This window comes from Scyliorhinus canicula, chromosome 6 (assembly GCF_902713615.1).
Source record: "Scyliorhinus canicula chromosome 6, sScyCan1.1, whole genome shotgun sequence".
In the NCBI taxonomy this organism is placed as follows: Eukaryota; Metazoa; Chordata; class Chondrichthyes; order Carcharhiniformes; family Scyliorhinidae; genus Scyliorhinus; species Scyliorhinus canicula.
Window position 1 is genome coordinate 207,951,314 of NC_052151.1, and position 25,271 is coordinate 207,976,584.

At 47.2% G+C, this 25,271-nt stretch overlaps 1 protein-coding gene and 1 long non-coding RNA gene across 4 annotated transcripts in view; one reads left to right on the forward strand and one right to left on the reverse strand.

Moving 5' to 3' along the window:
* Positions 1-7,223: 7,223 nt before the first annotated feature.
* LOC119967841 lies at positions 7,224-12,862 on the forward strand. Its single transcript, XR_005461086.1, has 3 exons — positions 7,224-7,281; positions 7,380-7,498; positions 12,780-12,862. It is a non-coding gene; the product is annotated as an uncharacterized LOC119967841 (long non-coding RNA).
* Positions 7,701-25,271, reverse strand: part of LOC119967840 (NACHT, LRR and PYD domains-containing protein 3-like) — a 28,581-nt gene continuing 11,010 nt past the window's right edge. For 2 of the 3 annotated variants that reach the window (XM_038800880.1, XM_038800879.1), the window contains exons 6-12: positions 22,903-24,676; positions 20,542-20,628; positions 20,044-20,214; positions 12,759-12,929; positions 11,051-11,221; positions 9,238-9,405; positions 7,701-9,081 (exon numbers count right to left, since the gene is read on the reverse strand). In XM_038800880.1, the coding sequence (XP_038656808.1) occupies positions 9,000-9,081; positions 9,238-9,405; positions 11,051-11,221; positions 12,759-12,929; positions 20,044-20,214; positions 20,542-20,628; positions 22,903-24,676 (2,624 nt within the window). In that variant the 3' untranslated portion in view covers positions 7,701-8,999. The remainder of the gene's footprint in view (positions 9,082-9,237; positions 9,406-11,050; positions 11,222-12,758; positions 12,930-20,043; positions 20,215-20,541; positions 20,629-22,902; positions 24,677-25,271) is intronic. The other variant, XM_038800881.1, reaches the window with a different exon arrangement.

The window sequence follows — 25,271 nt, forward strand, 5'->3', positions numbered from 1 at the left end:
GATCCAGTGGGTGCCAGGTCCCGGAGGGATACTGTGTCCTGGCGACCGTCCGGGAACTCAACAAATGCGTACTGTGGGTTGGAATGAAGCAGGCGCACCTTTTCAACAATGGGGTCGGTCTTGTGCGCCCTGACGTGCTTCCTTAGGAGAACCGGGCCTGGCGTCCTCAGCCACGCCGGAAGTGAGACCCCTGTGGTAGCGCCCCTGGAAAAAATGACGAGCCGCTCGTGGGGGGTTTGGTTGGTAGCTGTATACAGGAGGAATCTAATTGCGTGGAGCGCGTCAGGGAGGACTTCCTCCCATTGGGAAACTTGGAGCTTCCTGGACCTGAGGATCAGTAGGACGGTCTTCCAGATCGTTACGTTCTCTGTCTCCACCTGTCTGTTCCCCCTGGGGTTGTAACTGGTAGTCCTGCTCGAGGCGATGCCCTTGTCGAGCAGGTACTGACACAGCTCGTCACTCAGAAAAGGACGCACCCCGGTCCCTGTGCAAGTAGCTGGGGAAACCGAACAGGGTGAAGACACTATGCAGGGCCCTAATGACTGTGCGGGAGGTCATATCGGGGCATGGGATGGCGAAGGGGAATCGGGAGAACTCGTCAATAATGTTAAGTAAATGTTTTTGTTAGTGGAGGGGAGTGGCCCTTTGAAATTGATCGCAAGGCGTTCAAAGGGCCTAGAAGCCTTGACCAGGTGGGTCCTGTCTGGTCTATAGAAGTGCGGTTTGCACTCCGCACAGATCGGGCAGTCCCTGGTGACTGCTTTTACCTCCTCATTGGAAAAAGGCAGGTTTCAGGCTCTGATGTAGTGGGCGAGCCGGGTGACCCCCTGGGTGGCAGAGGACATCGTGGATGGCGTTTAGGCGGCTGATGTGCGCTTTGATGCCTGTCCCACGGGATAGGGCATCCGAGGGCTCGTTGAGCTTCCCCGGTCGATATTTGATATCGTAATTGTAGGTGGAGAGTTCAATCCTCCACCGAAGAATTTTGTCATTTTTAATTTTGCCCCTTTGCGAGTTGTTGAACATGAAGGCGACCGACCGTTGGCCAGTAATAAGGGTGAACCTCCTACCTGCGAGGTAGTGCCTCCAGTGTCGGACAGCCTCCATGATGGCTTGTGCTTCCTTCTCGACTGAGGAGTGTCGGAGTTCTGAAGCGGACAGGGTACGGGAGAAAAATGCAACGGGCCGCCCTGCTTGGTTTAAAGTGACTGCTAGCGCTATCTCTGAGGCGCCGCTCTCAACCTGAAAGGGAGTGGATTCATCCACCGCCCGCATGGCTGCTTTGGCGATGTCGTCCCTGATTGAGCTGAAGGCCTGGCGCGCCTCAGCTGACAGGGGAAATAGTGTGGCCTTAAAGAGTGGGCGGGCTTTGTCCACATATTGGGGGACCCACTGGGCGTAGTACGAAAAGAGCCCCAAGCACCGTTTGAGGGCCTTGGCGTCATGGGGGAGGGGGAGTTCTAAGAGGGGGCGCATGCGATCCAGGTCTGGGCCCAGGACTCAGTTCTCCACGACGTACCCGAGGATGGCTAGTCTGTTTGTGCGGAACACGCATTTCTCCTTGTTATAGAACAATACAGCACAGAACAGGCCCTTCTGCCCTCGATGTTGTGCTGAGCAATGATCACTCTACTCAAACCCACGTATCCACCCTATACCCGTAACCCAACAACCCCCCCCTAACCTTACTTTTTAGGATACTACGGGCAATTTAGCATGGCCAATCCACCTAACCCGCACATCTTTGGACTGTGGGAGGAAACCGGAGCACCCGGAGGAAACTCACGCACACACGGGGAGAACGTGCAGACTCCACACAGACATTGACCCAGCCGGGAATCGAACCTGGGACCCTGGAACTGTGAAGCATTTATGCTAACCACCATGCTACCATGCTGCCCAAAAGGTTTAATTTTTGGGCCGTCTGGAGAAAACGGTGTAGGTTGGCGTCGTGGTCCTGCTGGTCATGGCCGCAGATGGTAACATTATGCAGATACGGAAACGTGGCCCGCAGCCTGTACTGGTCTACCATTCGGTCCATTGCTTGTTGGAACACCGAAACCCCGTAGTGACGCCGAAGGGAACCCAGAGGAAATGGAAGAGGCGGCCATCGGCCTCGAACGCCGTGTAGTGGCGGTCCTCCGGGCGGATTGGGAGCTGGTGGTATGCAGACTTCAGATCCACTGTGGAAAATACCCGATATTGGGCGATCTGGTTTACCATGTCTGCGATTCTGGGGAGGAGATACGCATAGAGGAGCGTAAAGCGATTGATGGTCTGGCTATAATCGACGACCATGCGGAATTCTTCCCCGGTCTTGACGACGACCACCTGAGCTCTCCAGGGACTGTTACTGGCCTCTATGATCCACTCACTGAGCAGCCTTCGGACCTCCGTTCTGATAAATACCCTATCCTGCAGGCTGTACCGCCTGCTGCGGGTGGCTACTGGTTTGCAATCTGGGGTGAGGTTGGCGAAGAGAGGAGGGGGGGCGATGCGCAACGAGGCTGCAGATAGTGAGTGGGGACAGGGGCCTGCCGAAGCTGAGGGTGAGACCCTTGAGATTATGTTGGAAATCCAAGCCTAAGAGGAGTGGCGCGCAGAGGTCGGGCAAGACATAGTTTAAATTTGGAATAGCTAGCGCCTTGAATCGTTAGCGTTGCTGTAGTGCGGCCTTGGATTTGGATGGAATGGGAGCCCGAAGCGAGGGCGATAGTTTGGTTGTCGGGATAAATAGGGAGGGAACAGCGTCTTACCAGCTCTGGGTGTATGAAGCTCTCTGTGCTTCCGGAGTCGAAGAGGCACGACGTGTTGTACCTGTTGATCTGGACCTCCGTCATCGACTTTCTCAGATGCTTGGGGCGAGATTGGTCGAGGGTGACCGTGTTGAGTTGCGGGCCGCGTGGTGGGTGCCCGGGGGAGTCGAATTCTTCCGATCGAGCATCCTGTCAAGTAGATGCCGCTGCGTTCTGGCAGGCTTGATGCAGGAACACTGCGCTGAGTTGCGGGCCATGTGGTGACTGCCCGGGGAGGTCCTACTCGTCCGATGAGCTGTTTGAGTCTGGGGATGCAGTTAGGGCCCGTGGATCGCAGGTGGAGGGTGGTGTTGAAGGTGGCATCCAAGATGGCGGCCCCCATGAATCGCACGTGGCCGGCCGCAAGGTGGAGGTTTGCCAAGATGGCGGCCCCCATGGATCGCATGTGGCGGGAGGGGGCGGAGCCTGAGCGTAGGCTGCAGCGTTTCAGGCCCCGCGGGCCTGCTGGTGCTGGGGGCGATGGTTTTGGACTGTTGGGGTGTTGAGGGCTGGGGCCCTTCTGCCGAGGCACACTTTAGCATAGTGGCCTTTCTTCCCGCAGCTGCTGCAGGTCGCAGATCGGGCTGAGCAGTGCTGCCGCGGATGCTGGCTTTGTCCACAGAAGTGGCAGGCTGGAGCAGTTGAATAACTGGTTTGAGGAGCTGAATAGTGGCAGGCTGGAGCAGTTGAATAACTGGTTTGGCGAGCTGAGTAGCTGGCTGGGGGAGCTGAGTAATTAGCTGGAGCAGCTGGATAGTTTGAGTAGTTGACTGGGACAGTAGGACCGGCTGTGGCAGCGCGATAGATGGGGGGCCTTGCGGCACAGGCTTGGGGGGTCCTCAGGTCGGGGGCCCATGCGGGGTTAGCGGGGTCCGCGGGAAACGAGTTGAGGCGGAAGGAAACTTCCATTGTGATAGCAGCCTCTACAGTACTCTCTAAGCCCTGGGCCCCATTTTCTAATAGTCTCTGGCGTACATAGCTAGATCGAAGGCCCGCTACAAAAACATCCCGCACAGCAAGCTCCCTATGTTCGGCCGCGGTTACGGCTTGGTAATTGCAGTCATTTGAGAGATAGTTCAACTCGCGTGCAAATTCAGCTAAAGTTTCAGTAGCCCGTTGTCGGCGAGTCATGAACACATGTCAAGCAAAGACCTCGTTCGTGGGCCTAATATACATTTTGTCCAAAATCGCCAGCGCAGCGGTGTAGGAACCGGCTGGATTTAATTGTGTAGAAATTATGTGGCTTACCCTCGCGTGCAGTAGGCTGAGCTTTTGTTCCTCCGTAGTTTCAGCGGCGCTGATCTCGGCCAGGTAGGCCTTAAAACATTTCAGCCAGTGGCAGGTTTCTTTCGCCTCTGCATCCTGCGGATCGAGTTCTAGACGTCCTGGTTTTAGAGCGGATTCCATGCTTTACTTCGGCAGCTTAAGTGTATTAAATTGATGGAACCATCAGTTCAGCGAACACGTGTAGTTGGATCTGAACAGAGGCTTTAATACACTTACAATCGAGCCAGCCTATTCGTCGTTGAACTTCAGGTGAACTGGCAGGCTGGCTCTAAGGCACTGATCTTTATACATCGGTCCCGGGGGAGGAGTCCTGATCGGAGCCAAGGTAGGAGCCCAGTACAAACTCTCGCGAACTCCCAGAGCGACTCCCCCTGGTGGTCGGATAGTGCAACTGCACTTACAATGGGTAGATAACGAACATATATACATGGAGTGATATTGGCAACTATATATAGTGTGAATCACATTCACCACAATGGGAATAGAGGGATACAGACCCAGAAAGTGTAGAAGATTTTAGTTTAGACGGGCAGCATGGTCGGCACGGGCTTGTAGGGCCAAAGGGCCTGTTCCAGTGCTGCACTTTTCTTTGTTTTTTTGTTTGTTCTATCTTGTTGGTCCCAAAATGCACCACAACAACTGGACCCACTCCCTCACTCTCCAATATTCTTTCAAGTCGGTTAGAGATGTCTCTCACCCTGGCATTGAGCAGGAAACATACCATGTGGGACTTACAGATGCTGTCTGTTCCCCTAATTATAGAATCAGCTACAACTACCACTTGTCCTTTTGCTCCCCCTGCTTGAATAGTCTCCTGTGTCACAGTGCAGTAGTCAGCTGGCTCATCCTCCTTACAGTCCTTTTCCTCATCCACACAGGGAGCAAGCAGCTCGTCCTTGTTTGAAAAGGTCAAGAGCTGAGATCTGAAGATTCCAGCATCTGCAATAATTTACATTTATCAAGAGCTGAGGCCCTTCCATGCCAGAACTTTGGATCCCTCTACCTCCCTCATTCACAACCACTGGCCAAATTCAAGGCCTAAGGGATGTAACTGCCTCCTGAAACACAGTATCCAGGTACCTCTCCCTGATGTTGCAGATCCGAAGCTCAGACTCTAGCTCAACTCTGAGCCGAGTTCCTCGAGCAACCAACACTTAACACAGATGTGGTCACTAGGAACCACAATGGGGTTCACCAGCTCCCTCGTCATGCATCATCACATGACTCAATTAGCTTTTTACTTTTTAAAACTTTTAAAAATATCCTCCCTATTATCTCAATCTGAACACAATTTATAACCAGTAATTTAAAATGGGATTTTCAAATTTGCACATTCCTTATTAGCCAATCAAATCACAGCCTTCTTGTGATGGGTTTAATTCCCGTCCTATCTGAGAGTTCTGAATTCTCCCTCTGTGTACTCGAACAGGTGCCGGAGTGTGGCGAATAGGGGATTTTCACAGTAACTTCATTGCAGTGTTAATGTGAGCCTACTTGTGACAATAAAAGATTATTATTATTATGCCACATTTCAGTTTCTCCCCCATTAAAACACTCAGTCAGTGAAACCACTTACCATTTCAGGTTGCTGTTCAAAAATCTCCCAGTCAGCTCTGCTCCCGCTGTTTCGGTTTCACCTTCTCCCAGCTTTAACTAATTCCCTGTTTTTTCACTTAACTCTAAAGCACGCTTGCCCAGACAAGTAACACTGAGAGGAATATCCAACATGGTTTGTGTGTGAGAGAGGAAATATTAGACAGGTACTTTATCCCCAAACCCAGCAATACTGAGTGTAATTATCAGTGTCCCCTGCAATCTAGTGGAAGCTGGGTCCTTCCTGTCTGTACATTTCCCCAGTGCCCTATTGGGAAACATTCAGCCCCGGATCTCCTGCAGAATCAGTGTGGCCGAGAGGCGGGGCCTCTGACGTCACAATGGGAGATGACACTCACTCAGCTCGAGGTGGGAACTGGGAATATATTGACCAGTTGTGGGACAGTCAGTGAATAATGAAACTGCACATTACAAAGTGTGGAGATAAGAATTCATAAATACTAAATCTGGAGACCGTGTTTCTTGTATGTACCGTAGTTACACATGTTGTACCTGTAAAACCTCAGGTACCTTTGATCAGTTTACTTATTCAAAGGATTTACCTCGGGTGTCGTTATTTACAAGGAAACAAACCACAAACACAAGTTCAAAGTTCAACAATATTTATGAACACAATTAACCCATAAATTACCCACAAAATACTAGAGGTGCCCAAGATCAGTGTATACTACCCGTAACGATGGCTCAGTAAGTTATGGATCTAATAGCTGGAATTCCTTTGGCCCATCTTCACAAAGGTGGTTCTCGCTGGCGGTCTCTTCGTTCCTTCCGGTCTGGTCAAGGTCACCTCGCACAGATTCTTTGCTTCCGAGGGATCCTGAGTGCCAGTTTTTATGCTCCTTCCTTCACATCCTTTTACCATTTCCTCTGGCCTTCTGCCAATGATCCCTCAGGAGAGAGTCTGAGCAGCCAATGGTCCGGTTGCTGACCGTTTGACAGGCCACCTGAACCCACCCCAGGTGTCCCATCTCTGGTGGTATGGGCTGCACATAACCTGTTCCCAGATAAGGTAACAATAGAAACTCTGGTGACGGAAAGTCTGGCTCGATCTGGGCAACTGACAATAGACGTGTGCATATCAATAGGGTGCAATGATCTCCTTGATGGGTGATTAACGGAGCAGGTCCAGACATATTCGGGCAGCTTGTGTGTTGGTCGTGTCTTTGACTTTGGCCAAGTCTGAATGTGAACAGCTTGCCAGAGGTTTGACTGCAGTATGATTTTAAAATGCCCAATGCTATAATTTAGGATGTCCAATAATCGGGTGGATTCTTTATTTTCAAATACCCAATTTTAATTGGGCCTAAATCTAGGCCGTGCTCGGTTACTACACACAGAAGTTGGGGTCACAGGCAAGGCGGACGCTCCATTAGTCTGATCTGGAACCTGTCCTCAATCCATTGAGACTGCAACAGGAGCGGAACCTGGTCATGTGATCCTCTATTACTACAAATGGGAGGAGCTTGCTCTGGCTGCTTTGTGATTGGTTGATGGCTCTTTTTGTGATGTCACCTGGCGACGAGTATTGTCCTGATTACAATGAATTAATTTCAGTTACTGTGGACGGGAGCTGGGGTTAGCAACTGTGAGTGAGTTTGACCATATAAATAGGAAAGACGGGGAGAAAGGTACATTTTAATGTTAAAATAACTGAATCACGCGTTTCTTTTTATTGTTGTGCAGGTGCAGATTCTAGACTCTGAACCGTCCGCCAGCAGTTGTAGGTCCAGGATCTATCAGCCTGAGAAGGTTCCCTACCTCTGGCTAAGCACCTTAACATCGCAGCGTCCCCTTTGATCAGGGTAGGAGTGAACCCAACACTTGGCAGCGCACGGCATAGAGCAGATTAGTTTGTGTTATTACAGCAATCTACACATAGCCCCACCCCACAATGGAAATTTTGACCCCCACTGACAACGGTAGCAACTCCAACCAATCAGCAAAGAGGGATATCCTCCCCCACACCACTGAAGTAACGGGTGCCCCCCCCCCACCCCCCCCCATCCTCGCAACACGCACGCAGGGTGACCTAACCTCCTCCTCAGCCCCGTCGCTTGGCATTGCCAACGGCACACTGCCCCTGGCACTGATTGGCAGCTTCAAAGTTTTCACTGTGCACAGACAAGGATGATGATTTTGGTCAGAGAGCTGTCTGAAGTCAACATGCCAAGTTTTCCCAGGGTTCAAAGGGGCAGGCGAGACACAGGACCGCATCTCGGGGTAGAGTCCCCCAGTTCGAGCCCACCCAATACTCAGGACCCTCCGTCTGCAGCCTGGCAGCGGCACGTGGACAATGGAGTTACCTCCTTGAACCTCTCCCTCGGGGTCCATCGAGGTCAGGACCTGCTTTGGGTGGGAAGCCTGTTTAGGCCAGTGGGGCCAGACTGGGGACCTGCGACGGGTCGGCCGCCTGGCGCCGATCCTGATTTTGGACTGCCGCAGAATTCTCCAGGGCGTGGAGATTCCTGGCCATTGTTTTAACAACTGTTTTCTTTCTTAGGGAAGGAAGAAAAACATTAATACTTTCAGTCCAATTCCCGGTTACACAATTCGCTTAAATCTCCCCAATGGGATACCCTCGCTGGGTCACCCCATGCAGTGGGTGTTTTTCCCTATTGGATGGTTGGATCTATTCAAGTTGAACAGGCATTGTGGCCATCCTGAACCTACACAGATTCACTTCCCAGCAGGGTCACGGGCACGGATACTGAGCAGGAATCCTGCGTACTTTACCCTCCAAACCCAGGAATACTGAGTGTAATTGTCACTGCAGCTCAGACTGAGGTCCACCCTGGGCCCTTTCTGTCTGTACATAGACATAGAATTTACAGTGCAGAAGGAGGCCATTCAGCCCATTTAGTCAGCACTGGCCCTTGGAAAGAGCAGCCTACCCAAGGTCGACACCTCCACCCTATCCCCATAACCCAGCAACCCCACCTAACACTAAGGGCAATTTTGGACACTAAGGGCAATTTATCATGGCCAATCCACCTAACCTGCACATCTTTAACTTGCCCCAGTGCCCCATTGGGGAACATTCAGCCCCGGATCTCCTGCAGAAGCAGCGCTGTGGGGCCGGGAGGCGGAGTCTGGTGGGGCCGCGAGGCGGAGTCTGGTGGGGCCGGGAGGCGGCGTCTGGTGACCCTGTTGCTGGGCTTCTGATGTCACAATGGGAGATGACACTCACTCAGCTCGATCGGAAACTGGGAAACGGCCAATAGGATTTAAACCTGGAGCCCGGCCAGTTAAAGGGGAGGAACAGGGAATCAGAGTGAGAGCAGGAATGTTTATCAATTGAAATATTCACATTGTCACATTCACTCGGGGTCCCCGCAGCGACTCCAACTGTCTCTTTCCACTTGGACTAAACTGATTATCCCACAGCCTGAAACAGATTAAACCAGAAATAAACAGTTTGAACAGCAGTATAAAATACAGGGAGACTGGAATTAATATTTCAAAAACAGTTACAGACAAATAACAACCAGATCTGTGACTGAATCCCTTTCATGTGAAATCAAAAATTAACACAAATACTGACATTATCCGTTGCAAACTCCCGCAGTCCTCGATGAAGCGGCAGAGAGCGGGGACAGATTGGTCTGTGAGGGAGTTTGACTGCAGGTTCAGAAACATCAGTGAATGGCTGGTACTGAGAGCAGAGGTGAGATCCTCGATACAAGAATCTGTGAGACCGTTCTTTCCAAGACTGGAGTCCCAAAATAATAATAATAATAATCAGGTTAAAGAACTGTCACAAGAGTAAATGCACAATGTTTATTAATAACGCTATTACTGATACTACTAATATACAGGGCGGGATTCTCCCAACGGGAGACTAAGTGCCGACGCCGGAGTGAAAACCGGAGTGTTTCACTCCGGCGTCGGAGGCCGCTCCTCGCTCCCTATTCTCCCACCCCTGGGGGGCTAGGAACGGTGCCGCATCATTTACGCGCGCTGGGCCTTGGCGCCACGTAAAAGCGGCGCCGCGTAAATGACATCACCCACGCATGCGCGGTTGCCTCCCCGCAGGCGCCCCGCAAGAAATGGAGGAGTGATCTTGCGGAGCGGCGGAGGAAAGGAGTGCATCCTTCAGAGACGATGACCCGCCGATCGGTGGGCACCGATCGCAGGCCAGACCCCCTTTGAGCACCCCCCCGGTGCTCGACCCTCCCTCCCCCCTCCCACAGGCCGCCCCCGCAGCGTTCGCGTGCTGTTCATGCCGGCAGCGACCAGGTGTGGTTGGCGCCGGCGTGAACCTGTCGTATTGGGCAGGTCACTCGGCCCATTCAGGCCGGAGAATCACTGCTCGTCCGTTACAAACGGCGAGTGGCAATTCTCCGAGCGGCCTGCCGTAAATCTCGGCACGCAGTTTGGGAGTGGTGGGGGATGGGAGAATCGCGTGCGGGTGCCGGGGGGAGGGGGAGAAATGCGCCCATAGTGTCAGACATCCAGCCATTATAAACACAGGGCGCGATTTAATGGCCACACTGCACTCGAAAAGCAGCTTGCGGCGCAGCATGGCTGATAAAAGCCGAGAGATCCCGGTCCTGGGATCTACCCGGTTTGCAACACCGATCTCATGAGATGTTGCGATGTAAATCCCACACATTGTGGACGGGATTACTTTTGAGCAAATCTGCATATTAAAGCGGGACAGCCTGTCTCACTTTAATGTGCAGATTCCTGAGTTACCCGAGGCGTGGGATCAATCTCTCTCGCCTTGGAGACCTCGTGCTAGGGCCTTTCAGTACTGGACTTCACAAACGGGAACCAGACGGAACAGCACTTGAGGGGGTCTATCAGGGGATCAGAGCCCCCCCCCCCCCCCCCCCACCCCCCACCCGTGCATGCCCCTGAGGCACGGCTGTACCCTGGCATGGCTGGTGCCACCTGGGCACACTGGCAGTGCCACCTGGGTGCCAGAGGTACTGCCATGGTGCCAGGGTTGCATTTTTTTTGCACGTGTGCGATTGGGCCGTGAGATGCCCTGTGTGGGTGTTGACGGGTTGCAGGGGGGCCAGGAACCCTCCCACAGTGGTTTGGGGTTGGGGTTGTCAGGGGCCGCTTTGGGGGCCTTGCAGATCTACACACTATTTAAAAATGGCATCCCGATCTCTCGCTATACTGAGAAGTTCCGACGAGTGGAGTACCTCAGTGTACAAAACGGGGCTGTGCAGCGTCGGATGTGCGTTCCCCGTTGAGGCCCGTTATCAAACACGCGTCACGTTTTATAGCTTTGTGTTTCTTGGCACTGTGAGCGCCGGGAAACACGTGGTTAAACACGCTGGTTATGGGCCTTTGTTCCCATTTAATTAAAGCGCACCCAAAATCTTACAACGTCTGATACTTACTGCAGTTCCTGTATTTTACAGTCCAGATTCCTCAGAGCCACAGACAGTAGTTTCACTCCGGAATCTCCCAGTTCATTGTGACCCAGAATCAGAGCCGTCAGTGACCGGTTTGTACTGAGGGCGGAGGTGAGATCTGCCACGCATGAATCTGTGATAGCATTATGAGCCAGCCTGGGAATTGGAGGGAGATATGTACAGGGTTCAGGGTAAATGCCCAGTGTTTTTAAGAACACTAACAATGAAAATAAGAACGTGCAGTGTCAGACGTTAATGTCCATAGAAAGCTAAAATACTATTGATGCCGCAAAAGATGCTGAACATTGTGCAATCGTCTGTGAACATTCCCATTTCTGACCTTATGATGGAAGTTAGGTCATTGATGAAGCAGATGAAGATGGTTGGCCCTAGGACATTATCCTGAGGAACTCCTGCAGTGATATCCTGGAACTGAGATGATAGATATCCAACCATCACCACCATCATCCTCTGTGCCAGGTATGACTGCAACCAGTAGAGGGTTTTCCCTGATTCTCACTAACTCCAGTTTTGCTGGGCTCCTTGATGCCATACTTGTCAAATGCTACATTGATATCAAGGGTAGTCACCCTCACCTGACAATCAGATTATTTATTCATGATTGAACCAAGGTTGTAATGAGATCATGAGCTGAGTGACCCTGGCGGAACCCAAATTGAGCATCCGTGAGCAGGATATCGCTGAATAAGTTCAGCTTGATAGCACTGTTGATGACCCCTTCCATCACTTTGCTGATAATCAAGAGTAGACTTTATTGGCCGCAATTGGCTGGGTTGGATTTGTCCTGTTTCTTGTGTACGGGGCATGCCTGCATAATTTTCCACTTTGCCAGGGTGATGCCTTCCTGGAGGTGCTCCCCCAGGCTGCTTGGGCTTGGACGGAGATCCCGCTCTCTTAGGATGGGAGAAGATCAGCCACGTCAATCCAAGAGTGTGTAGATGGAGATTGTCGAAGAGGTGAGCAGGCATGAGGCACGTGGTTCTGGTGCAGTGAATGTAGCGCACAATGTTACATTCATAGTGAATAAGGATAGGAGTGAAATTGGTAGAAAGGGCATATCCACCCAGCTACTGGCAATGTGCAGGAAGCAGTATTGGCTGTTAGAGGCATGTCAGCCTCTCTGTGGAGGACCCCGATCAGTCAGAGTTGAGTCTGGTACTGCCATAGGAGTGGCCATATGCAGGAGGCATCCTTGTTTGGCACCATGATGGACAGCTAGGCTGGCATCAGCATTTCATAGAATTTACTGTGCAGAAGGAGGCCATTCAGCCCATCGAGTCTGCACCGGCTCTTGGAAAGAGCACCCAACCCTATCCCCATAACCCAATAACCCCACCCAACACTAAGGGCAATTTTGGACACTAAGGGCAATTTATCATGGCCAATCCACCTAACCTGCACATCTTTGGACTTAGGTTAGCACCTGTCTTTGATGCGTAAGTAACAATGGAAATGATCAAACTGGGTGGCAGTTTCTCGATCTCGCCATCCTTATACCAGGGAGCGATGAAGCGCTGAAGCTGGAAGACTCAGAGGCAGGGCTGACACTAACAATAATGGACAGTTTTTATTTATCATACAAACAACAGTGCTCAGAATGCATTGTTAAATATACTGAAAGTGTTAAATATTCTGTAATTATCAACACAATTTCACAGGGTTTACTACTTACCCCAGTTTCTGTATTTTACAGTCTGGATTCATCAGGGCCACAGACAGTAGCTTCACGCCAGAAAATTCCAGTTTATTATAACCCAGGTCCAGACTGGTCAGTGACTGGTTTGTACTGAGAGCAGAGGCGAGATCCTCGGCACAAGAACTTGTGAGAGCGTTAGCACACAGACTGGGAATCGGAGGGAAAAAAACAGGAATCAAGGTAAATCCCCAATGTTTTTCGGAATATGTAATGTCAATAATAACGTAATGCCAGGCATTCAAGGAACACAACGTCCATTTATCTGGAAACAAAATAATATTGATGCTGTAAATCTGAGATATATAAACATCCTCCCCGTGTGTGCGCGGGTTTCCTCCGGGTGCTCCGGTTTCCTCACACAGTCCAAAGATGTGCAGGTTAGGTGGATTGGCCATGATACATTGCCCTTAGTGTATAAAATTGCCCTTAGTGTTGGGTGGGGTTACTGGGTTATGGGGATAGGGTGGAGGTGTTAACCTTGGGTAGGGTGCTCTTTCCAGGAGCCGGTGCAGACTCGATGGGCCAAATGGCCTCCTTCTGCGCTCTAAATTCTATGAAATTGAAAATGCTGGAAATACTCAGCAGGTCAGGCAGTATCTGTGCAGAAAGAAACAGATTTAACATTTCACTTGGATGAGCCTACATTAGAGCTGAGCGCGGGACACACACACCGAATTAACTGGTTTGAAACAACAGCGAAATTGGGGCAGGGCAGAGGCAAGGAAAGACCAAAATGAAAGTGCAGAAATAATAAAATGGCAAAGGGATGATGTGTAAAACAAAAGCACGGCATTCCCATGTCCTTTCCGAGTCACGAGGTAGTGGCAAGATGTAGTCAGTGTATTTTATCGGAACTTTTCTTTCATTCATTCATGGGATGCGGGCATCGCTGGTTATGCCAGCATTTATTGCTCACCTCTATTTCTGTTGAGAAGATGGTGGTGAGCTGCCTTCTTGAACCGCTACAGTCCATATGTTGTAGGAACCCCCACAGTCCTGTCAGGGACTGAGTTCACAAATTTTGATCCTGTGATAGTGCAGGAATGGAAATATAGTTCCAAGTCAGAATAGCGTGGGCCTTGGGAGGTGTTATGTATTGTAACCAATGCATCTCTGCGTAGTGTGCTACTTGGGAGATTTTCCCTCTCTTCCATCTTAGACCACGATGAAGCAACATCTATCTCAATGGACTCTGACTCGTTGGTTAAGCAACTCATGGTGTGAGACAACCTATTCTCTTGCTCTTTGCTGTTTACGATGTAAGGTACCCAAAAACATAACAGTAAAGAACAGCACTGGCGACAAGGAGGTCTTTCAGAAGGATTGTAACAAGTCGAGTTTTATACAAAACTGCCGACAAAGGACATTTTCCAGAAGGAACATCTGTTTTCAAACAAAATTGGTGAGGAGGTGTCGTTTGCCAACAGGAAAGTCAGAAAAAATAATTTATCTGGACTTCGAGTCAAGAGTAGATTTTGAGGGTGTTAGGGCACCAGACCTGAACTTTTCTGAGGAAACTGGATGGTCTGTAAAACTATGAGGAAAGGATACTTCACCCCAGGAGTGATGACGATGATCAATAGGTATCTTTTGTGTTAAAATTAATTTTAAACACAGAATTAACCACATTAACGTCAAAGAAATATCGTGACAATTCACAGGTTTTTAAAAATAAATTTAGAGTGCACGATGATTTTTTCCAATTAAGGGGCAATTTAGCGTGACCACCTACCCTCCACATCTTTGGGGTGTGGGGGTGGGAGAATGTGCTAACTCCACACAGACAGTGCCTCAGCACCATAGGCAGCTGTGCTAACCACTGCACCACCACGCCACCCCTACAATTAACAGTTAAACAGTTGTTAAATAAAAGAAAAAAAAATAACCCACTATCTACACCTGCCACTATATAGATTCCAATGAAGCAACCCAGTACAGTTCAAAATGAACTCAAAAATAAAGTCAGCATCCAGGGTTACCTGCAGTTCTTTGTGCAGACTGTTGAAGAGAGACTCTTTCAGGAACAACTTGAAAATTCTTTTGTCTTGTCAGGGTCAAAATCTTTGGAAAAACTGCTGCACAACTTAAAACTCCTAGCACACTGTGAAACCCATATCAAACTTCAAAACTATAGACAGACCAGGCTTCTCCCATTAATTACATCATCCATATTCCATTAAGTTGTCGGATGACGTGCACAACTAGGACTAAACACAATCCCTCAAATTATCTGCTTCTCCAGCAATCAAAACAATGTTCCATTGTAGACAAGTAAATAGTTAAAATCAACGATTACCTCACCTTCTACGACACTTTAATTACAGCTTTAGTAGACACACTGCCTGTATGTATTTTAAACCAGGGTTTCTAGTAACAATGCCACAAATATAAAATGAGGTATGTAACAAATTATTTCTTTCAGCACAAGAGGACCACCCCACACCATCAATTAAAAAGTGTGGTAAATTGAGCTGTGGTTTTTAGCATTTGCTGTGGTTAAATATTAACTTTCAAGTTGACAAAAGCACTCTGGATTATTCCCCTATTTATTCTTTTAAACCGACACGACCTCGAGGCAGCTCAAAGAACCGGAGCATAGGAAAAGTAATTGGTTAAAATAGCGGCAATACTGCTTAATTTAAGGAATCGGGGAGTTGAAAATCCCATAACAAATGTGTTTAAAACGGCAGTAAAACAAAAGAAAAATATATACTTTTACTTATTGAGTTGAAGAGTCTCCTCCAGCTGTGAGTGAGACAATAGAAATGCAACAAAATAAAGATAAATCAGGATTTAAATATTCTGGTTTAAAGCAAGATTGATACTTGCTATAAAAATATATTTTATTTCTCTCCAAATCACATTTAGAAGAGAAAAAGGAATAAGAAGGGAGGACATGAAAGGAAGAACTTAATATCCAGGAATTAGTATGGTAATGACGAGCAAAGGCGGCGCTGTAGGGACGTTTGAAGAGAATATGCAAATATGGAATGCTTATGAAGAGAGATTTCAATGTTGTTATCTGGCTCGCGAACAATATACTGGATGAACTTTCCTAAGCGTAGCAGTGCGTGAAATCTTTACATTGTGACGGTCTCTACCTCCACCAACCTTTCAGGCAGCGAGTTCCAGGCTCCCACCGTCCTCTGTGCGAAAACGTTTTCCTCACATCCACTCTGAACCCCCTGCCCCTGACCGTAAATCTATGCACCCTGGTCATTGATCCCCCCCCCCCCCCCCCCCCCCTCCTTCACCAAGGGGAGAAGATTCTTCCTGTCTATCTATGCCACTAAAAATTGCAATCATGTCCCCACTCAGTCTGCTCTCTTCCAAGGAAAACAACCCCAGTCTATCCAATCTCTCTTCATAGATTTGTGAAGAGAAAGAGATTGGTAAAGAGAAAGGTAGGCTCCCTACTGGCAGAAAAAGGACAATGCATAAAAGAGATGGCTGTGCAACTGAATACATACTTTGGTTCTGTCTTCACAAAAGAGGACACAAATCAGATACCAGAAATGTTGGAGAATGAAAGGTTTTGTGAGGGAAGAACTGAGGGAGATCAACATTAGTAGAGAAATGGTGTTGGGAAAACTGATGGGATTGAAGGCGGATAAATTCCCAGGGCCTGAGAATCTGCATTCCAGAGTGCTTACGGAGATGGCTCTGTAAATAGTGGATGTATTGGTAGTCATCTTCCGGGATTCTATAGACTCTGGAACTGTCCCTGCAGATTGGAGAGTAGTTCACGTCACTCCGATATTCAAAAAGGGAGGTCGCGAGAAAGCAGGGAATTATAGACCAGTAAGCCTAACATCGGTAGTGGGGAAAATGCTTGAATCCACTATCAAGGACTTTACAGCGGAACATTTGGAAAGCAATGGCAGGATCAGTCAGATCCGTTATTTACAATCTCTTTTCTCTCCCTACAGATGCTGCCAGACTTGCTGAGCTTTTCCAGCACTTTCCTTTTTGTTTCAGTCAGTCAGCATGGATTTATGAAGGATAAATTCCAGCATGGAAATCATGCATGACAAATCTGTTGAAATTCTTTGAAGATGTAACCAGTACAGTTGACAAGGGGGAGCCAGTCGATGTGGTATATTTGGACTTTCAGAAGGCGTTTGACAAAGTCCCGCATAAGAGATTATTGTGCAAAATGAAAGCGCATGATTGGGGGAAATGTATTGCGGTGGATAGAAAACTGGTTGGCAGAGAGGAAACAAAGAGTAGGGATTAATGGGTCCTTTTCAAATTGGCAGGCAGTAACTAGTGGGGTTCCACAGGGATCAGTGCTGGGACCCGTTATTCACAATATAAATGATTTGGATGAGGGAACAAAATGTAACATCTCAAAGTTTGCAGATTATACCAAGTTAGGCGGGAGGGTGAGTTGTGACGAGGATACAGAAATCCTACAGCATGATCTGGACGGGTTGGGCGAGTGGGCAAATCAATGGCAGATGCAGTATAATTTGGATAAGTGTGAGGTTATTCATTTTGGAAGCTAAAGCAGGAAGGCAGATTACTACCCGAATGGTTGTAAAGTGGGAGAGGGGAGTGAGCAGCGGGACCTGGGTTCCCTTGTGCACCATTCACTGAAGGTAAGCATGCAGGTGCAGCAGGTGGTAAAGAAGGCCAATGGTATGTTGGCCTTCATTGCGAGAGGTTTCGAGTATAGAAGCAAGGATGTGTTGCTGCAATTATACAGGGCCTTGGTGAGGCCACACCTGCAGTACTGTGTGCAGTTTTGGTCTCCTTCTCTGAGGAAGGATGTTCTTGCTCTTAAGGGAGTGCAGCGAAGGTTTACCAGACTGATTCAAGGGATGGCGGGACTGTCATATGAGGAGAGATTGACTAGGTTGGGAATGTCCTCGCTGGAGTTCAGAAGAATGAGGGGGGTCTCATAGAGACCTGCAAAATTTTAACGGGACTAGACAAGGTAGATGCAAGTAAGATGCTACCAATGATGGGTGTGTCCAGAACCAGGGGTCACAGTCTGAGGATTCGGGGTAAACCATTTCGGACAGATATAAGGAGACATTTGTTCACACAAAGAGTGGTGAGCCTGTGGAATTCATTACCATAGGAAATAGTTGATTCTAAAACATTTAATATATTCAAGAGGCGGCTGGGTATAGCATTTGGGGAGAATGGGATCAAAGGTTATGGGGAGAAAGCAGGATTAGGCTATTGAGTTGGATGATCAGCCATGATTGTGGTGAATGGCGAGAGCAGGCTCGAAGGACCAAAAGGCCTCCTCCTGCTCCTATCTTCTATGTAAGAAGTCTTACAGCACCAGGTTAAAGTCCAACAGGTTTGTTTCAAATCACTAGCTTTCGGTGCACTACTCCTTCTCAGGTGAATACAGCTGAGGAAGGAGCAGTGCTCCGAAAGCTAGTGATTTGAAACAAACCTGTTGGACTTTAACCTGGTGTTGTAAGACGGCTTACTTTGCTCACCTCAGTCCACATCATCTCCACATCATGGCTATGTATCTATGTATAACTAAACTCTCCAGGCCAGGCAACATCCTGAAAAATCTACTCTGCACATCCCTCCTATAATGTGGATTCCAGAATTGCACACTGCTATCTCTTAACTTGAATTCATCTTGTGGTCAACTGTTACGAAACATTGTTACTCTCCTTGACCTTTAAATTGTTTCAATTAAAATGCCCCCTTTTCTCCCACAAGCATGATTATTTTAAGGTGGTCTTAAGGTTTGTTTCTCCATTATCTTGATTTTCTTGAAAAGTATTTTTAATTTTAAGAGTTAATTTAAAACTGTGATCTTGCCTGTGTAGGTTTATTATCAACGCTTATATGTTATCTAGCTAGAAACTGTGCTTCTAAAAAGGTTAATAACCTTGCTGGCGAGTCCTGCTGATCTCAAGTCCTTGAGATATATAGCATTTGACAGGCATGGCTTTTACTCTAATGCAGGGGAGTTAGAATATTCCCCCCTTTTCTAAACCTAGTTCACTATTACATTGGTGTTCCACTTCTTTCTTTAATCCTCTGTTGGAATGTCATATTCGTGAGCTTTCTTCACACATTTTCATATCAATTGGATGTCGTCCCTTGTTTTTTTTAAACCAGACAGGGTTATTTTGCCATGTTTGGTGGCATCTCTCTGCCTTCTCCCACAAATTGTTGGTTTGCAGGTTCATCAGGCGTATTGGGATTGTGATGTGTATTTTACCAATCCAGCTGGTATGAGTTGTAAATGGTGCTGGACATTATGTGACCATCATCCCTAACACTAACTTCTGATCTTGTAATGGAAGAAAGATCATTGATGAAACAGCTGATGGTTTAGCCTAGGATATGAACCTGAGGGAATCCTGCAGCCATGTCCTGGGACTGAAATGTTTGACCTCCAACAACAAAAATCATCTTTCTCCGTACTAGGTATGACTGCAACTAGCGGGGAGCTTTCTTCTTATTCCCTTCAACTTCAATTTTGCCAGGGCCCCTTGATGCCACAATCCATCAAATGCTGCCTGATGTCAGGGATAGTGAGTCTTACTAGGAATCTGAGTAAATCCGTGATATTTATTAACAGCACTGCTACTGACAGTAATGAGAATGTAGTGTTTATTTTTTTTAAAAATGTAGTTCGCCAATTCATTTTTTTCCAATTAAGGGGCAATTTAGCATGGCCAATCCACCCAGCCTGCACATCTTTGGGTTGTGGGGGCGAAACCCACGCAAACACGGGGAGAATGTGCAAACTCCGCACGGACAGTGACCCAGAGCCGGGATCAACTTGGGACCTTGTACAGTGTTTATTAATGACATTATTACTGGTACTGATAATAACATACTGAATGGGCTTGTGGCGCAATGATAGCGCATCTGTCTCCAGATCAGAAGGTTTAGTAGGCACGGCACGGAGGCACAGTGGTTTGCACTGCTTACTCACAGCTCCAGGGACCCGGGTTTAGTTCCGGCTTTGGGTGGCTGTTTGGAGTTTGCATTTTCTCCCAATGTATGTGTGGGTTTCCTCCGGGTGCTCCCGTTTCCTCCCACAGTCCAAAGATGTGCAGGTTAGATGGATTGGCCATGCTAAATTGCCCCTTAGTGCCAAAAATGGTTAGGTAGGGTTTCTGGGATAGGATGGAGGCGTGGGCTCAAGTAGCGTGTTTGTTCCAGCGACCGTGCAGACTCAATGGGCCAAATGGCCTCCTTCTGTACTGTAGGGATTCTATGATTCGAAGAATACCAATGATTATAAACATTGTCATAGTCTGGTACTGACCTCAGTTTCCGTATTTTACAGTCTGGGTTCTTCAGAGTTGTAGACAGTAGTTTCACTCCTGAATCTCCCAGTTTATTATGACCCAGATCCAGATTTTTCAGAGACTGGTTTTCCCTGAGAGTCAAGGCGAGATCTTCGATACAATCGTCTGTGAGAGCATTATTACCCAGCCTGGGGATCAGAGAGGGGAAACAACAATGTAAATCTGGAGAAAATCAGATCAGGATGAAATTGGGCATGGATGGGGTTGCAGAATAGATTTCCTGTGATAATTAATCTACTTCAATAGGCGTCAACATCAGATGTTTCTAAAGCCAACAGCAAATTTGATTTAGTCTGTTTTGCATCCATACCCATGTCCATTTTCACCCCCACTGTTTAATATCAATACATTACTGACCCTCGTAATAATATAGTGCTTATAAATGGCATGATTCCTGATACTAATAATTCACATTGTAAGGCGTCTAGTTATTATAAACAGAATCTGGTACTTACTTCAGTTTCTGCATTTTACAGTCCGGATTCCTCAGAGCCGCAGACAGTAGTTTCACTCCTGAATCTCCCAGATTATTAAGAATCAGTCTAAACATAGAGAGCAAGGAACACATTAAAATGGACTAAAGTTTCGAAGAGATAGGTTTATTTTCGAGACAGAAATCAATGGGAACCCGATTTAAGTTATGAATTTCAAACGGAGATATAATTCATTGGTATGGAGTCCAGTTTTCTGTTCACTTAGCACCAGTGGGGGTGGGAATGGAGGTATTAATTTGGCCTCACATGGCAGCCATCACCGAGGCTGCTGTTTATCCTGAGGGAGAATCTGTGGTTTGTGTCAAAGCCTCCTTAACACCAGAGGGAACGGAGATGTCACAGGGAAGCCAGAGGTCTGGCGCTTGAAGCAGGGCATCCCTCACTTAATCTATGCATACGTATGATCATAAATAATCAAATGATTTCTACCGGGGAGGGTCCTCTAACCTGAGGGTAGCAGCAGGAGGCAGCATCGGTTACTGAAAATTATATTTATTAGGGATAATTCGATCTTTTGTTGATAATGTATGATAGGTAATATTGGATCATGCTCCCATACTACACCTGACGCCATTGTCTTTTCAATTGAATGGAAAAGAAAATAGTGAGCATTGCAAAAAAAACTTCACCATCATTAGTTTGACTCTCTTGGTAAATACCACTCTCACCCCTCTCAGTATTTATTAGATAGAGAGTTGTCTGTGTGCAGTCTGTAAACATCACTCTGTCTGGTCTCATTCTGTGGGCGGCATGGTGGCGCCGTGGTTAGCACTACTGCCTCACGGCACTGAGGACCTGGGTTCGATCCTGACCCCGGGTCACTCTCTGTGTGGTGTTTTGACAAAGCTGAATGACCCTGTTCTCCTAATTTATAGGGAAGGTGTGTATCCCACTTTATTCTCCATTAAACAGGCTCTACATTTACTACAAGTACGGTTATTGTTTAATTTCTGGGAGATTTTGACTTCCAGCAGATCTTCACATGAAGGTTGGATTACTGCAAAATGCTGTTCTATATCTCTGAGTTTTTTTTTCTTTTCTTTTTTTAAATAAATTTAGAGGTTTTTTTTCCAATTAAGGGGCAAATCCTCGTGGTCAATCCACCTACCTGCACATCCTCGGACTGTGGGGGTGAAACCCACGCAGACACGGGGAGAATGTGAAAACTCCACACAGTGACCCGGCTCCTCAGTGCCGTGGGGCAGCTGTGCTAACCACTGCATCACCGTGCCGCCCTATCACTGACAGTTTTACCAGAGAACCAGTCGATGATACACATTCTTGGAAATTCCTCCCAGGTATCCAGCCTGTGTCCATCTGGGGTATAAATGGCTAATGGGGGAATTTGAGCCTTAAACCTGCAGCAAGTTTCCTCTTTTAATGAACAGAATTGGGAGCAATTTTAAATAATTAGACCTGAAAAGGTTGTCTTACATAAAGTCTCAAAGATTTTTCACCTTATCGGGAGAAACCATTTAATTATTTATTATCATATGTATGTAGAACTTATTTTTCCTCTGATCTGTGCAAGTTACAATTAATATCTTTAGCTATGAGCATTTAATCTCATTTTGATCTGCACAGATTTTTTAAAAATACTCATTTAATTATGTTAAGAATATTTATATTTTGTTCTTGCTTTCATCTTAATTCCATGGTCAAATTCTATGAGTCAACAATAAGTAAATCAACAACATTTCAGCAACAAAATCATTCTCATTTTCCATCTTCGAAATTTATACTTGTTTGCTTATTTTGGGAAGTTTTTATGACACTGCGTCTCTTTGCATGAACTGGAAGGTATTACATAAGAACATAAGAACTAGGAGCAGGAATAGGCCATCTGGCCCCTCGAGCCTGCTCCGCCATTCAATTAGATCATGGCTGATCTTTTGTGGACTCAGCTCCACTTTCCGGCCCGAACACCATAACCCTTAATCCCTTTATTCTTCAAAAAACTATCTATCTTTACCTTAAAAACATGTAATGAAGGAGCCTCAACTGCTTCACTGGGCAAGGAATTCCATAGATTCACAACCCTTTGGGTGAAGAAGTTCCTCCTAAACTCAGTTCTAAATCTACTTCCCCTTATTTTGAGGCTATGCCCCCTAGTTCTGCTGTCACCCGCCAGTGGAAACAACCTGCCCGCATCTATCCTATCTATTCCCTTCATAATTTTAAATGTTTCTATAAGATCCCCCCTCATCCTTCTAAATTCCAACAAGTACAGTCCCAGTCTACTCAATCTTGTTTTCTTCTGGAACAGAATAAGTGGTTCCTCGACAATTACCATACCAGGTACAAGGCCAAACAAGAAGTTACCTCAACTTCTGGCATTTGTGTAGAACGGGTGCCAGCCACTGGAGCCCTTCACACTGAATGAAGCAGGCAAATAGATCGAGGTGTTTTACTGTATCACAGAGCCCAATGACATGAGACAGGACCACACAGTCAATCGGGGTCAGTCGCAATTCACTACATGCAACTGTTTCCACAGATCCCACTGTGGCCTGAGCCAGTGCTTTATTCTGAGACTCAAACAGGTAGTGGAATGTGTTCATGAGATCACTTTTACATGTTTCACTGCCTGTGTTGGTAATCTGTCCTTTAACCTTCTCCTTCACCCAGTCAATCACTCGACAGGTTGTTTGGTGTAGAAATGGACCCAGAAACTCCTCCAGAGGCTGAGCTGCCTGTGGGGAGGAGAGACCAGCAACAAAACGGAGAAATATCTCAAATCGTCCATCTCCCTTAATGTGGGCTTCACTGAGGAGTTTGCCGATATTCCCAGGGTCTGGAGTCAGGAATAGTGCGAGTGCAGCTACAAACTCCTGAATGGTGAGGTGTGGGAATGTATAAACCACACTCTGGACAGAAACATCTCTCTCTAAAAGTTCCATTAGGAACCCAGACAGGAACTGGGAAGGTTGCAGATTGGACTTGATCAAATCTCCATTTCTGAACACAATCTTCTTCTCGGAGACTCCTGTGAAGGCCATCTCCCCAAGCTTCAGTAACACATCACGGGGGTTTTCAATCTCTGGGCTATGGTTTTTCAGAATGTTGTAAATATAGTAGGAATATAGTTGGGTGATGGTCTTGGGAACTTGATGCTGTTTCCTGTCTCTTTGCGTAAAGAAGGGACCCAGTGACAGACCGAGGATCCAGCAGTAGGAAGGGTTGTAGCACATGGTGTACAGGATCTCGTTCTCCTCCACATGTTTGAAAACAGCTGCTGCCACCGTCTGATCATCAAAAAACTTATTGAAATATTCCTTCCGTTCATCATCAACAAATCCAAGGATTTCAGCCCTGACACTGATCTCAGCCTTTTCCAATAAATGTAATGCAGTGGGGCGGCTGGTCACTAGCACTGAACATCCTGGGAGCAGCTTGTGCTGTATTAAACTGTACACAATGTCAGACACTTCACACCAGCATTCGGGATCTGTGCACATGGACTGAGGTTCTGTATTTCTCCGATTGTCAGCAAGATCAATCCTGTCCTTGAATTCATCCAAACCATCGAATATAAACAGCAATCCCTCTGGGTTCTTCCAAAGCTTTGCTAAAACATTCCTAAGGTAAGGATACTGATCCAGTATCAGATTCCTCAGGTTTATTCCACAGTTAACAGTGTTCAAATCCCGGAATTTAAAACTGAAAACAAATTGAAAGTGTGGGTATATTTTCCCAGTGGCCCAGTCATAAACAATCTTTTGTACCATTGTTGTTTTTCCAATTCCCGGGACTCCACTCACTGCTGCTGAACTTCCAGATCTGGTTTGGCGGAAAAATCTCCTAATCTTGTGGAATGAACTGTGCCTCTGGGAAAAACTGCTCGGGAACAATTGATCGGTTCGGATTTTCTCTAGTTCTCTCCGGAGATGTTTCTTTCTCCACTCTTCATGGTCTCGGCCTCTTGCCAGCAGTTCATGTTCTACAAGTGTCCGATCTCGAACAGTAGAAATGATCGTTAGCTCAGCGTATCGATCAACCAGCTGGGAAATCCTAACCTTCTCCTTTATCAGGATAGTGTTCACTGTCAGTGTTTCAGTTTGTACCCGGAGTGTCTCCTTGTGTTTCCGCTGAACATCTTCAATTAGAACAGACAAAGTGGTTCTCATTGTTAGTTATATTGAATTCATAAGAAATTCTCAAGACCATTTCAATATTGAGAAATATGTTGCAAGATTTAATTCATAACTTTACCAAAAGTGAGTGTAAAATTCTAAACTTTATTGGAAACTTCATTTGCAAGTTAACAATAATGCAGAAATCCGATCTGTTGGTTGTGGGATTGCCTAGATCTGTCTAAAGCACACAAATAGTCCCGCGTTGTAGTAGCTTCACTAGGTTGCCACCTCATTTTTATGTATGCCTGGTGCTGCTCCTGGCAAGTCCTCCTGCACTCTTTCTTGAACCAGGGTTGATCCCCTGGTTTGATGATAATGGTAGAGTCAGGCAACGAGTTTCAGATTGTGGTTGAGTACAATTCTGTTGCCACTGTTGGCCACACAGTGCCTCACTATACTCAGTTGAGTTGCGAGACCTTTTCAAAATCTATCCCATTTAGAACAACGGTAGTGCCACAAAGCACGATAGAAGGTATCCTCTGTGTGAAGACGTGACTTTGCCTGTACAAGGACGGTGCGAGGACCACACTTACCTGTATTGTCATGGACAAATGT